At 35.6% G+C, this 14,121-nt stretch overlaps 1 protein-coding gene across 1 annotated transcript; it reads right to left on the bottom strand.

Moving 5' to 3' along the window:
- Positions 1–1,171: 1,171 nt before the first annotated feature.
- On the bottom strand, positions 1,172–6,852 carry LOC105965051 (endochitinase EP3-like). The gene is made up of 4 exons (XM_088820335.1): positions 6,211–6,852; positions 5,524–5,845; positions 4,216–4,491; positions 1,172–1,348 (listed from the first exon to the last, which is right to left on the bottom strand). The coding sequence occupies exons 1-4, from the start codon at positions 6,850–6,852 to the stop codon at positions 1,206–1,208; spliced, it is 1,383 nt and encodes a 460-aa protein (XP_088676461.1). The 3' UTR covers positions 1,172–1,205.
- Positions 6,853–14,121: the final 7,269 nt, after the last annotated feature.

Genomic DNA, 14,121 nt, shown 5'->3' with positions numbered 1-14,121 from the left:
CAAAACAAGTAAAAAAAATTATGTTACAAGATATGTTTAATTATTTTATATATTCTTTTTGTATATTTTTAATAATTATAAAATGAAGAAATACGTTATAGTTTTAAAATTAAAATAACTACGTTTTTTAAGTATTATAAGCCCCCCTACGGTGTTACTTTTGACGAAAAAATATAATAAAACATTGACAATTACCATAATATTAAAAAAACTATTAAAAATATTTGTAGCATAAAATAAGAAATACGAGAGTATTTCAAAAATACGTAACCTCGATTTTATTGAATAAAAAAATATATAAAAAAATTAAAAAAGAAATAAAAACTTTTAATGTTATCTTTAATTATTTTATATACATTTTATCTTTTTAATAATTATAAAATGAAGAAATACATTATAGTTTTAAAATTAAAATAACTACATTTTTTAAATACATTACAATTTACCCCCTAAGTAATTAATATGCTTACAATTACCCCTCAAGGGCAAGAATGTCATTTTCGGAGGAATATTCCATGGAATCAAAAAGATTCCGTCAGAAGTAACACCGTAGGGGGAATTTGTAAGATGACAACATACCTCAGGGGGATTTTCGTAATTACGCAAACAAGGGGGGGATTTTCGTTATTCAGCCTTACCTCAGGGGGGTTTTGGTAATTTGCCCTAATTAATAGTATATAAGACAAAAAATACACTTCACCCTTTATAAATTTTCTATTTCCGCACTTTCCTCCCAAAAAATTCAAAAAATGGATACTCTTTCTTCGAAATATTATTTTGGCTGCACTTTGCCCCAAAAGTTAATTTTTGGAAGGTATTGTGTGACAAAAATAACATTCAAATGGGCAACCTGCAACAAAAATACTCAACTCCGATGAATGATCAATCGGAGTGTTACTATTGGGTCAATGTGCAACAAAAATAACATTTCAAAGGGAGGGATTCAGTTTTAAAAAATTTAAGGGGTAAAGTGCAAAAATTAGAAATTTATAGGGGGCAATATGCAATTTGCCCTAATATATATAACAAATCCTCCCACCCGTAAACCCAATACAAACAAAGGGACGTACGAAAAAAAAAACCAAAAACAAAAAAAAAAACAGAAAGTTTGACTACATGGAAAACAAAAACTGATTAAACCAAACTACTAATTAATTAATCAAAATCTCTAAATTAAATCAAAACACAATAATATAATATCCAGCCTAGCATCTAAGATTAGTTCCAGGATAACCTCGGAGTTGATTACAATAGTCTCTATAGTACTTAACTCGAGCGCTAACCGTGCTCGGATTCGCTCCGTCGCATTCTTTAGGCCCGTTTATTGCTCGAATCGTTGCTCCGAATCTAATGATATGCATAATTGGCCCAACCTAATGGGTCTACAAATTATTTACCTATTGGGCCACGAGCCCAATATCGAAGACCACTATCACCGAGGCCCAATCACCTTCAAGCAAGGTTTGGGCCCGACAATCTCAACTAAGCTATAAATACACATTTGAACTCATTCCATAAGGCACGAATCCCGAGGCGCGCACAGGCACAAATCCCGAGGCGCGCATCCGACACGCTTCCCGAGGCAAAAAAACGGACACGATTCCCGAGCGCGCGGGCGGACACGATTCCCGAGGCGCGCGTCCGGCACGATTCCCGAGGCGCGCATCCGGCACGCTTCCCGAGACAGAAAAGGAGAAAAAAAGGAAGGAGAAGAAAAGGTGAATAAAGCAACATGCTGCGTCACTCTCGAGGAAGTCCCTATAGCTCCTCATAAAATTCTTAACAGCTCCACACTCTCTCTCTCCGTGCACTACATGCGCGCGTGCTTCCCCCCCCCATGTGGGCTTGTGCGCGCACGGACTCCAAGTGCGCGCGAACTCAGGCACATCAGCGTCCTACAATGCGTGCCGCCTCTTCTACCTCGTAGTTCGAGCATATCTAAGGTCGCGCGCAACTCTCAAAATTCTACCTCAAATCACGTGAAGATTTTGACGCACTTTACTAAATCGCACGAGAATTTCAATGCGCTCCACCAAATCGCTTGATAGTTATACCTCGCTTAACCAAATTGCGCGACCTCTTCAACGCGCCTACCAAATCGCGCTCGCTATCAAACGGATAAATAAAAAATATTATGTCTCCACGCCACGCCAACGATTAAAGAAACACTACAACACCGATCTACTCTCGACACGATCCGGTACCCTTTTCGACGTGGCTCCCACATCGTCTCGAGATTGGGGGGCTTGCAAGACAACTCCCACGAGGAGCCAACTCGCTCAGTACTACCACCCGCAGCGAGACAACTACCACGAGAAGCCAACTCCCTCAAGTCTCATACCCACAGCGGGACAACTCCCACTATGAGACCACTGCTGCATCCTACAACCCGCAGCGAGACAACTCCCACGAGGAGCCAACTCCCTCGGGTCTACGAAACCATAGCGAGATAACTCCCACGAGGAGACCACTCGCTCCGTCCTATAACCCGTTGCGAGGTAACTCCCACGAGGAGCCAACTCCGTCGGGTCTCATAACCACAGCGAGATAACTCCCACGAGGAGACCACTCGCTCCGTCCCACAATTCGCAGCGAGATAACTCCCACGAGGAGCCAACTCGCTCGGTACTACAACCCGTAGCAAGACAACTTCCATGAGGAGCCAACTCGCTCGGTACTACAAGCGGCAGCAAGATAACTCCCACGAAGAGATAACTCGCTCAGTCATATAACCCGTTGCGAGGCAACTCCCACGAGGAGTCAACTCCCTCGGGTCTACGAACCCACAGCGAGATAACTCCTACGAGGAGACCACTCGCTCCATCCTACGACCCGCAGCGAGGCAACTCCCACGAGGAGCCAACTCGCTCGGTACTACGAACCCGCAGCGAGAAAACTCCCACGAGGAGCCAACTCGCTCGGTACCACAACCCGCAGCGAGACAACTCCCACGAGGAGCCAACTCGCTCGACTAAAAATCCGTTGCAAGGCAACTCCCACGTGCAACCACCTCGCTCGATAATATTACTCACCGCGAGACAACTCCCATGAGGAGACAACTCGCCCGAAATTCACTATATAATCGCAAGCTCAAGTTAGCACAATTACTACCCTAGAAGCACTTAGAGATATTATGAGAATCTATATAGCCTGGCCATCTTGATTACTCAAATTTATCTACTTGTTTTCGATGGGTCATTCATTAAAATGTGGCCACGGTCCAAACATACTTAAGACCCACGAGGTCTAACAAGGGGCACGACCCCCATAAAAAAAAATCTTGAGAGTCTGATCCCCTCCTCAAGTACATCACGCACAAGGCTAAATGTAAACACATATAAGCAACGCGTCAAAACATTGACAATGTCGAAAAATAACAACTCCCAGGAGGAGAATACTAGCTCCGTGCTACTACATTATCGTGAGACAACTTCCACGAGGACATAACTCGATCAACTCTATTACCCCAGAGACAACTCCCACGAGGAGATTACTTGATCCCTGCTACTACATTATCGTGAGACAACTCCCACGAGGAGATAACTCGATCAACACTATTACCCCGCGACGAGACAACTCCCACGAGGAGATAATTCGCTACTACATCGTCGCGGGACAAAACCGACGACTCAATTAACTTACATCGCGACAACTTGGTCGCGCTATGCACCAATGCGCATTCACGCCCCTCCGACACACGCTCCAACGCGTTATCGCACACCATCGACTACTACAATTTTTACTCTCGACACGATATGTCACCCATTTCAACATGGCCCCCACATCGACTCGAAAGTGGGGGGCTTAATGATATGCCTAATTGGCCCAACCCAATGGGCCTACAAATTATTTACCTACTGGGCCACGAGCCCAATATCGAAGACCACTATCACCGAGGCCCAATCACCTTCAAGCAAGGTTTGGGCCCGACAATCTCAACTGAGCTATAAATACACATTTGAACTCATTCCATAAGGTACGTCCTATTAACTGAGCAATACTATAATATGTATTCTCTGGACTATTTCTATGATCAGCACGTCTGACTTGAGCGTCGGAGGGGTTTCCGCCGGATCAACCCCCGACTTAGTTCATGTGTTCTATGATCGCAGGTACCTCAAGATCATCAAGTTGTCAAGCTACTGATCTGCTTTGCTCTCCCAGTTCGTTTTCTACACCACCCTAGGTGAGCTACATTTTAGCATCATCAGAATCCTTTTCCAGAAGTCATAATACTATGGCATCCATTCATCCAGAACCACAAAGCTGTCTTAAACGAGAAGACGCGGTTTGTGGCCACGATTTCAGGATTGTTGAGACCATCGAATCCTATGCTTTCACCGGCTGCTCCGTAGTTGTAGTTCCACGATAGTTGTATGGGGCCTCGACCGTAGTAACCCTTCCCCGCTTTGCATGGATACTGCTTGTTTTGCTTGTCGCAGTAATCGGCTGCCTTTGACGGTCCGTTTATTTCTTCGACGTAGCACATATCTGCAACAAACAAATTATATATAACTTTTGAAGAATGATATATATATTGAAGAAAGTATTAGTTAATGTTCATGTTGCGTTCGATTTTTGCAACCGTATGTTACAAATTGGGTTAGTAGGGGAGGGACAGGATTTGAGCAGATGTGAATCCTCTATACATTCAATTTAATAATGGAAAAAGTACTGTTTTCATCCCTCGTTTGCACTGATTTCACATTTGGTCCTCTATGTTAAAAAAAACACATTTAATCACTTTATGTTTCAAAAATTCAACACTTTTAGTTCATAGCTAATTTGTGGTAAAAACATTTTGCTACAATTTTACTAAGAATTTTCCCCATAGCTAATAATGGAAAAAAGTACTGTTTTCATCCTTCGTTTGCATTGATTTCACATTTGGTCCTCTATGTTAAAAAAAACACATTTAATCACTTTATGTTTCAAAAATTCAACACTTTTAGTTCATAGCTAATTTGTGGTAAAAACATTTTGCTACAATTTTACTAAGAATTTTCCCCATAGCTAATACGAGCGTGACAAATGCTTTGATACGATAAACAGCCGTAGAAAATATTTTTTCGCTACAGTAAATCCTAGCATGTAGTACTACCCCCAGACTGTCGCAGTAATAAAATGTACCTTTTCTAATGACTTTTTACTGTAGCTTCGTAGTAAAAAAAATATTTTTCTACTAATACTAATTATTCTTGAAATAGAATAAGATCACAAATTCGAAAATAAAAAAATATTTTTGTGACTAACTTGAGTTGAATTTATATTTATTTGACCAGTTGGACTTGTCTGGACCCTTTAATCTTAAAAGAAAAGGAATACTTGCAGAAAGGAACAAAGAAGTATGTAAGTATACTGACATTATATAATAGAAAACCATAGTTTATATATATATATATATATATATATATATATATATATATATATATATATATATATATATATATATATGGATGTGTATTGATGATTATATTAAAAAAATAAATGATAACTCTTTTAACGTCATATGCAAAAACTTACGTCCAGTTTCATGTGTGACATGCGCGAAGAACGCTGCAATCTCTCGCTTAGAGTCATCGACGGATCCCACTCCCCCAAAACGCGGATACGAACGGGCAGCTTCTAGAAACGCAGCACGGGTATAGAATTCCCTGCCCGCGCATCCCCCACCGGCCTGATTAGCAATCCCGTTGAAAAATGCAACCGTCACAGTATCGGAAACTCTGTTTCCGGTACTACTGACATGGCAACGGCCGCTTCTGCAGCCGTTGCCGCAGTACGCTTCCCCTGTGCCGCAGTAGCCATGCTGGCTGCAGCACTCGTTTGCTCTGCAGCGGGATAATTACACTTTTCGTCCCTATACATTACCACTTACATGATTTTCGTCCCTAAACAAGATGAAGTTACAATTTTCGTCCCTAAACATGTCACTTTTATGCCGTTTCTGTCCCTCCATCCATTTGTCCAGTTAGTTTGGACGGAAAATCGCACGTGCGCCGCACGTGACACACAAAAGCACCTCTACACCTCAAAACGTTCAGATGTTTAGAAACCCTAAGCCCCAATTCTCCGGAAAACCCTAAGCCCCAATTTTCGAAACCTCTCAATTCCTTATGAATTCATCATTGAAAGCACAATTAGAAAGTGGGCAAACAAGAGCTCGAGTGCATTATCCACCATTCCGCCCTTGCATAAACAATCAATTACCGCACTATAGGCCTTAACACTGGGTTTATAGATAGTCTTTTCCAACAACAAAAGCAAATCACGGGCAGTATGAACACGTCCAGCTTTGCAGAGCCCGTCAATCACAGTAAGAATCGTAACATCGTCTAGCTCACAGAGTTTCAAAGTCAAAATCTTCTTGAACAATTTCTCTGCCTCGGCCACATTACCATCCAAAAAGAGACCTTTTAAGAGAGTGTTGAATGTCGTAACATTTGGTTCGTAACCGTGCTTAAGGAAGCTGCCAAAGACAGCAAAACTGAAGTCTACCCCTCTCAAATGGCAACAACAATTAATCAAGATGTTCATCGTGTATACATTTACAGGGGCACCCCATTGACGCATTTCGTCGAACAGTTTAAGGGCGACGGAGTATTGTTTCATCTTGACAATAACTTGCAATTGTTTGGTGAGTTCAAAAACGGAGGGCTGTGGCCGCACTCTCATCATTTTACGAATCAAGAAAACAGTATCATCTAATTCATTTATACAAATTGAATCTGTTCTGGGCACAGTTGAAAATTTGTGGCAGGAGAAAGAGAAAGAAGAAGTAAAAATACCGCGTTCATGAGAAGATTTAGCAGTAATTGCTCTACAAACAAGAGCTATTTTAGAAGCCCTCATCCTCAGAGATTTCGTTGCAGAGAATTTCGGTTGCAAAATGAAGTTGTACAGAAGGTTAACGCACAACTCTTGCTTCGAAAATTTGGGCTTAGGATTTGGCCGATAATTTGGATATTTATGTAATATTCTGAAAATCTGAACATTATGAGGGGGAGTGGGGTGTTTTTGTGTGTCACGTGCGGCGCACGTGCGATTTTCCGTCCAAACTAACTGGACAAATGGACGGAGGGACAAAAACGGCATAAAAGTGACATGTTTAGGGACGAAAATTGTAACTTCATCTTGTTTAGGGACGAAAATCGTGTAAGTGGCAAAGTATAGGGACGAAAAGTGTAATTATCCCCTCTGCAGCCGCATGCCTGCGCGGTAACCCGTATTTGGAGGTATCCGAGTAAGAGAACAATGGATAGGATTGGAAATATTGGTAATTTAGAGTACTTGAAGAGAGCCATTTTGGTAGTTCAAATTAAATTTGAGGATAAGGCTATATATTTGTGATTGCATGTAGGTGTGTTTAAGATGTATTTATAGTGAAGTTGAGGCATTAAATGGTGGGAAAAATACAATTTTCATCTCTCAAGTTTACACCAATTTCACATTTGACTCCTCATGTTTACGAAAATTATATTTAGTCCCTCGTGTTTTAAAAATTCAACACTTTTAGTCGTTTCTGTCAATTTTTCGTTATTGCTAACGGAATCAAGCATATGCACATCACCGCGGGTTAATGGTAAAATGATGGAAATGAATAAAAGTGTTAAATTATTGAAACATGAAGGACCAAATATGTTTTTTGTGAACATAGGGACTAAATGTGGAATTGATGTAAACTTGAGGGGTGAAAAATATAAATTTCCCATTAAATGGTATTAAATTAAACATGTTGTTTACAGGGAAGTGAGTTTTGACCTTGTCAATGAAGATAGTGGACTTGGTCTTGCCTATAGTTACTAATTTGTGCACTCTAAGAACTCAATATTGGTATCCTTAGAAAAAAAAAAAAAAAAAAAAAGAACTCAATATTGGAAATTGAAAATCGATTTGCGTGCGAAATGTACTACTATTACTCCCTCCGTCCCAATTTAAATGACGTTTTGGGTTGTTACTTACACACATATTAAGAAAATCAATAAATGTGTATAGATTATAGTAAAAAAAACATAGGAAAATACTAATATATCCTTGACATTAATTGTTTTACAACTAACTAATTAGGAGTGATAAAGGGTAAAATTGAAAATAGTGTAATTAATGATGCATTGAAAATTTAAAATGACAAATAATTTGGGACAAGAAAAACTCTCTAAAAAGACATATAATATGGGACAGAAGGAGTATAATTTAATTCATAAAATTAGCAGTAATTATATTTTAATATTGAGTTTATTAATTGCAAACGGTACATAGGATCCAGAAAATAGATGCTATACTTGGTTATGTACGAGTAAGTTTTAAACGTAGATCTACACATAACTCCACATACAGGGAATGTGATGCTACACCCAGTGATTTTCACTGAGTAGCCTCTCTTCTTGAGACGTGTCTTTTTTTTAATTCATTTTATAATTATATTTCTAAAACCCTACGGACTATAACTGAACCCGTGGGAATCTTATCAATTAGCGTGCCTGGTTATATTAACTAGGTGTAGTATCGTCATTTCCGTAAAACGCCCAAGTGTACGTGTGCTTAGTGAATAGTTATCTTAATATATAAAAAGAAAAGTTTGCCCCGAAACCCTAAAAGCAGATTTTCTTTTTAAAATATTTTTGTAAAATATTTATTTCCTTTATTTTCTCCTTTTTAATAGCACATTCAAAATTATTTGTTTTTTCTTCCTTTTCTATGGAACACGTTTCGGTTTTTTTTTTTTAATGATTTTCTTTTTCTTTTTTCTTATTCTTTTTTTTCCCTCCCTACGTCAATTTTTTTTTTTCACATTTTTTATTTTTAAATATTTTCATTTTCTTTTTTTCTTCTTCTTTTTTTCTCTTCGAGCACTAAATTTTCTCTCTTTTTTTATATGACACGTTTTTTAGTTATTTTGTTTTTCTTTTTTTCTTGTTTTTTTTCCGTCCCCACTAAATTTTCACTTTTTTTTTCTTTTTTAATTATTTTCTTTTTCTTTTTTTCTTCTTTTTTTTATCCCTTAAAGCACTAACTTTTCTCTCCTTTTTTATAGCACACGTATGTGTATTAAATTTTATTGTTAAAATAGATATATAGATTATATTGCAATTAGTGGAATTTTTATATTTTCGGTGTTCCATTGTTTTGCTATTGTACATGTCATATATTTTTACTAATTTCTAATTTTTCTTATCTTATATTTTTTTCCAATATCAGCCCGTGCAACGCACGAGGCAAAACACTAGTTTAATTAAATCTACGGTTCAAATTCACCCAGTGTACAGAACCAGGTGTAGCATCTAACTTCCCGCAGATATGTCCGCGCCATGCTATTTACTATCTCCTTTCCATTTTATTTGTTGCTTTGAAAGAAAAAAATCTAATTATTTGCACTTTAGAATTCTAACGAGACATTAATTAATTTTTTTATTTTTTGATATTGCATTTTATCACTCTTAATTAATTTGTTGAAAACAAATTAATTACAAGGTATACTTCAGTAATTTTCTACATTTTTTCTATAATCCATGTATATTTATTAGTTTCTTAATATATGTTTAACAACCTAAATCGACCATTAGAATGAGGACGATGGAGAACAACAGAAGACATGGTCCACCTCGATTTTTTTTTCAAATCCCTAACAGAGCAAATAATTATAAATACTTTCAATTATGAATCTTTTTAATTTTCTACTCTTGTGGTGTTAAATTTAATGAATTTTTTTATATTATGTGGAATATTTTTTAGTTTGTAGCCGTTTTACTCGATTCGAGCTCAACATTGTTAAACAAGATGATCATAATATGTGCTTCTTGCGGCAGGTCGCTTTACCCATTTTACCTGTCTTATTTTTCCAGCGGGAGGTTGTCGGAGCTATGGGTAACTGAATCAGCATTAATTAACTTCAACGTTAGTTGACATTCTACTTTTTTTTTGCCTTTTTTCGTTTTTTCTTTTTAAATTTTATTTTTCCGTCGGCGGGTCGTCGGAGCTCTGGTTAGCTGTCTCAGAATTAGTTAACTTCAACATTAGTAGACATTTGACATTCCATTTTTCTCTTTTTTTTACTCTTTTAATTTGTTTCCAGTGGTGGGTCGTCGAAACTCCGGTTAGCTAACTCAACGTTAGTTAACTTCAACATTAGTTCACTTTAACATTTGTTGACATTTTCTTTTCTAGCAACTGTTCGTCGAAAATTCGGTTAGCTGACTCAGCATTAGTTAGCACATTATTTTTTTTCTTTTTTTTTTTAATTTTTTTTTTCCGGCGACGGGTCGTCAGGGTTCTAATTAGTTGACTTGCATTAGCAGGCTACGTATTAGTTGACTTCAACATTAGCTGACGTTCAACTTTTTTTCTTTTAACTTTTTTTGTTTTGTTTTTTTTACCGGCAACAGGACGTCGAAGCTTTGATTAGCTGACGATGCAAATAGTTGACTTTGCATTAGCTAACATCCGACCACTTTTTTTCCTTTTAACTCTTTTATTTTTTGCGCTGGGTATTTATGGATCCGATTAGCTAACTAAGCATTAGCTGGCATCGGACAGTTTTAATGTTAAAGTCAGCTAATCATAGCCTTGACGATCCGCCATCAGAGAAAAAAAAAGCTTGAAGTTAACTAATATTGAGTGTGCTAATTAATCAGAGATCAGACGACCCGTTGCCGAAAAAAAAAAGATCTACCAATGTTTAGTTAACTAATGTTGAAGCTAACTAATGTTGAGTCACCTAACCAGAGCTCCGACGACCCAACACCGGAAAAAAATTAAAAGGAAAAAAAAAAATGGATTGTTTAAAGTTAACTAATGTTGATTCAACTAACTAGAGTTCCGACGACCCGCCACCGAAAAAAAAATGTTAATTTTTTTTTCTAAAAATAAGGTTAAAAAAAAAATCTGATCGGTCGGTCCGGCCTGAAGGGCGGGTGGGATGGAATGGGGGTAAGTTGGATTTATCTCAAATAAAAATGTGTAGGCAATATTGGAAATTCAAGTTTTTGTAGGTTTATTTAAAAAGGGAAAATACAGTTTGCACCCCTGAACTATGGGGCTTGTCACAGGCACCCCCTTGAACTACAAAACGTAACAAGATGATCCCCTCTATATCAGTCAACCGTTAGAAAATTAACACCATTAGTATATGAGTGCATTTACCCATTTGTCCTTCAAATATATCTGCACTATTGGGTTGTATCTTTAGGTACATTGTTGATCTATTATATTTAATAATATTTTATTGTTTACAAATTAATATATTATTGAACAGTTAGTGTATATAATATATATATATATATATATATATATATATATATATATATATATATATATATATATATATATATATATATATATATATATATATATATATATATATATAAAAATTATAAATGAGAAAGTCAACATGCCATGTTATCATCTACTAACATATTGTAAATCGAGGGGTCATTTTATTGCATTTTGTAGTTCAAAGATGTGTTTGAGACTAACCTCATAATTCAGGGGTACAAACTGTACTTTCCCCTATTTAAAATAAAAGTTAAAGGATGTGCCTGTTTATACCAACACTTGGATTTATAGGTCTATGTCAAATTTGCCCAATAGTAAATTAACTCAGATTATTGTATACTATATAAATCTATATGCATCAATATACATATACATATTTAATTATTTATCTTCATTGTAAAAATATTATATATAATATAGAAAAATAACAATACATGCAACACACTCACAGCTAATAATGTCGCATATTTGCCCATTATGTTAAAAGGACTGAGGATCGGGCAGCCCACGAAGTGGCTAGACTTTTGGTTAAAGATTTGTACATCTCCAATATTTTACCTATTGAGATGCAGCATATTGTAGCTACTGACTTCAAGTCTTGAAATGAAATTCATTTTTTATCTCAAAAAATAAAAAAATAATGTCCATATTCGGAAGGCTAGCAACAAATGACACTTTAAAGGGGATGGGACTACGATATGTGATTTGGTCTTGAAATCAATGTTACAATTTGTGTAATTTGTGGGTGAATTGCGTTTTGTACCTCATAATTAACCCTAATTGGCGCTTTGCATCCTCACATTTCAAAATTGGCAATGTCCACCCTTAATTTATAGTTCTTATGGCACAATACACCCTACATCAATTTCTTATGAGATTTAAGTCCAAAAATCAATATATCACGATATTTTAACTTCTGAAAAAAATAACAATTTAAAGCCTTATTCTAAATAATTCATTTAATTTCTATCAACTAGACATTTAAAAATAATATTAATATCCTATAAATCTTATTCTATTTTTATTTTTTAGTAAATATTAATTTTATGGAAATTAGGAATTTTGAATTATTTTGAAAATTAAATTAAATGAAAATTAGAAATTATATATACATTTTTTAGTTCGATGCAGAACATATAAAATAAACATTCAGTTATATTTTAAATATATATACAAGTAAAATAATTAAATAATATTAATTAAGAAAACAAAACATAAAGAATGATGAACATTCCTTCAAAAGTGTAAACATAACTGAATCGCGATATATTGATTATTTTTGGCTAAAATATCACTAGAAATTGAGGTGGGGTGCATTTTGCCATGAAATGTATATTTGAAGGGTGACATTTATTAAGATGTTAGAGCAACTCCAATGAAATTATCAAATAGAGTATTCAAACATTTAACCCCCATTTACATATTTAAAATTAGAAATCTTCAACTTCAATGGAGTTATTAAATAAGGTTTCCATTTTGATAATTCACCTTTTGAGTTGTAAAAATACTTGCTGAAAATTGAGTTATAAAAAATGTAACCTCCTAGATATCCAATCAAAAGTTGACACGTGGCAATTACAAATAAAACCACCCATAAAGTTCCAATTGATTATTAATTTGATAACCATGGTTGGAGTAGATGAATTTTAAATCAATATTAAAATAATTCTCAAATATCAAATGAGTATTTGATAACTCAATTTTAATATCTAGCATTGGAGTTGCTCTTAAGGTGAAAAACACCAAATACTGTTAGTTTTGGGGTGCAAAACACAATTCACCCGAAATTTGTTCACTGTTATATTTTATTTCTTTATGCACTTTATATTTTGATTTTTTTTTTATTTCCACTGTTTTACGACTATTTTTTCACGGTCATATTTAAAAAAAATACATAATACAATAATAATTTTTTTTATTTATTATTCAAAAGAAAATTAAAATTCTGATGTTAATCATATTATTTGCTTAATTTTATAAATATTGTCATAATAACTTTTATATAAAGTTAGTTTTAATTGTTGAGATATATTCATTTTAAGAAAAAAAAAAAAATCAATACATTAAAAAAAAAATAGTACGTGATAAAGTACAAAATTGCAGTTTTCTAATAGTTTGCTGATTGTATAAATTATAACTTTGGTTTCTCAAATTGTGTAAAATATACACAATCATTATTGAAAAAGATTTGATTTCCAGGGATGACATTGACAAAATTTAGAAACATAGGGACAAATTGGATTTCGACTCTAAACATCAGGGGCTAAAATGAATTTTAGCCTCCTTAGTTTAAGATGCGTTGAATTTTAAATTGTGGATAAGGTGGGAGGCAGAACATATCAACATAACGCGTTTCTCCTTTCCTTTCGTCTCTTTGAAAAAGTTAATTTGAAGGGCAAATTGCACATCACCCCCTGTAAAATTCTAAGTTTTGCAATTTACCCCCTCAATGTTTTTTAAAAGTGAATGCCCCCCTTCAAAATGTTATTCTTGTTGCACATTGCCCCAATAGCAAAACTCCGATGGATTATTCACCGTAGTTGAGTATTTTTATTGCACGTTGTCCATTTAAATGTTATTTTTGTTGCATGATGCCCCTTAAAAACACTATTTTTTTGCACGTTGCTCCTATAAAATGTTATTTTTGTTGAACTCCAAAAGTTGGCTAGTGGGGCAAAGTGCAATCAAAATAATATCTCGATGAGGGAGTATTATTTTTCTTTTATGTGGTGAAAAATGCGAAAACGGAAAATTTATAGGGGTGAAGTGCATTTTGTCCTAATTGGAATGACAAAACGAATAGCTGAAAAAGTTGATGTTAAAGAGTTAATTCCACGCTGTAGCAGAGGT

The sequence above is a fragment of the Erythranthe guttata genome, chromosome 7 (genome assembly GCF_056151865.1).
Source record: "Erythranthe guttata isolate IM_541 chromosome 7, IM_541, whole genome shotgun sequence".
In the NCBI taxonomy this organism is placed as follows: domain Eukaryota; kingdom Viridiplantae; phylum Streptophyta; class Magnoliopsida; order Lamiales; family Phrymaceae; genus Erythranthe; species Erythranthe guttata.
This window is presented reverse-complemented; position numbering and strand designations above follow the sequence as displayed.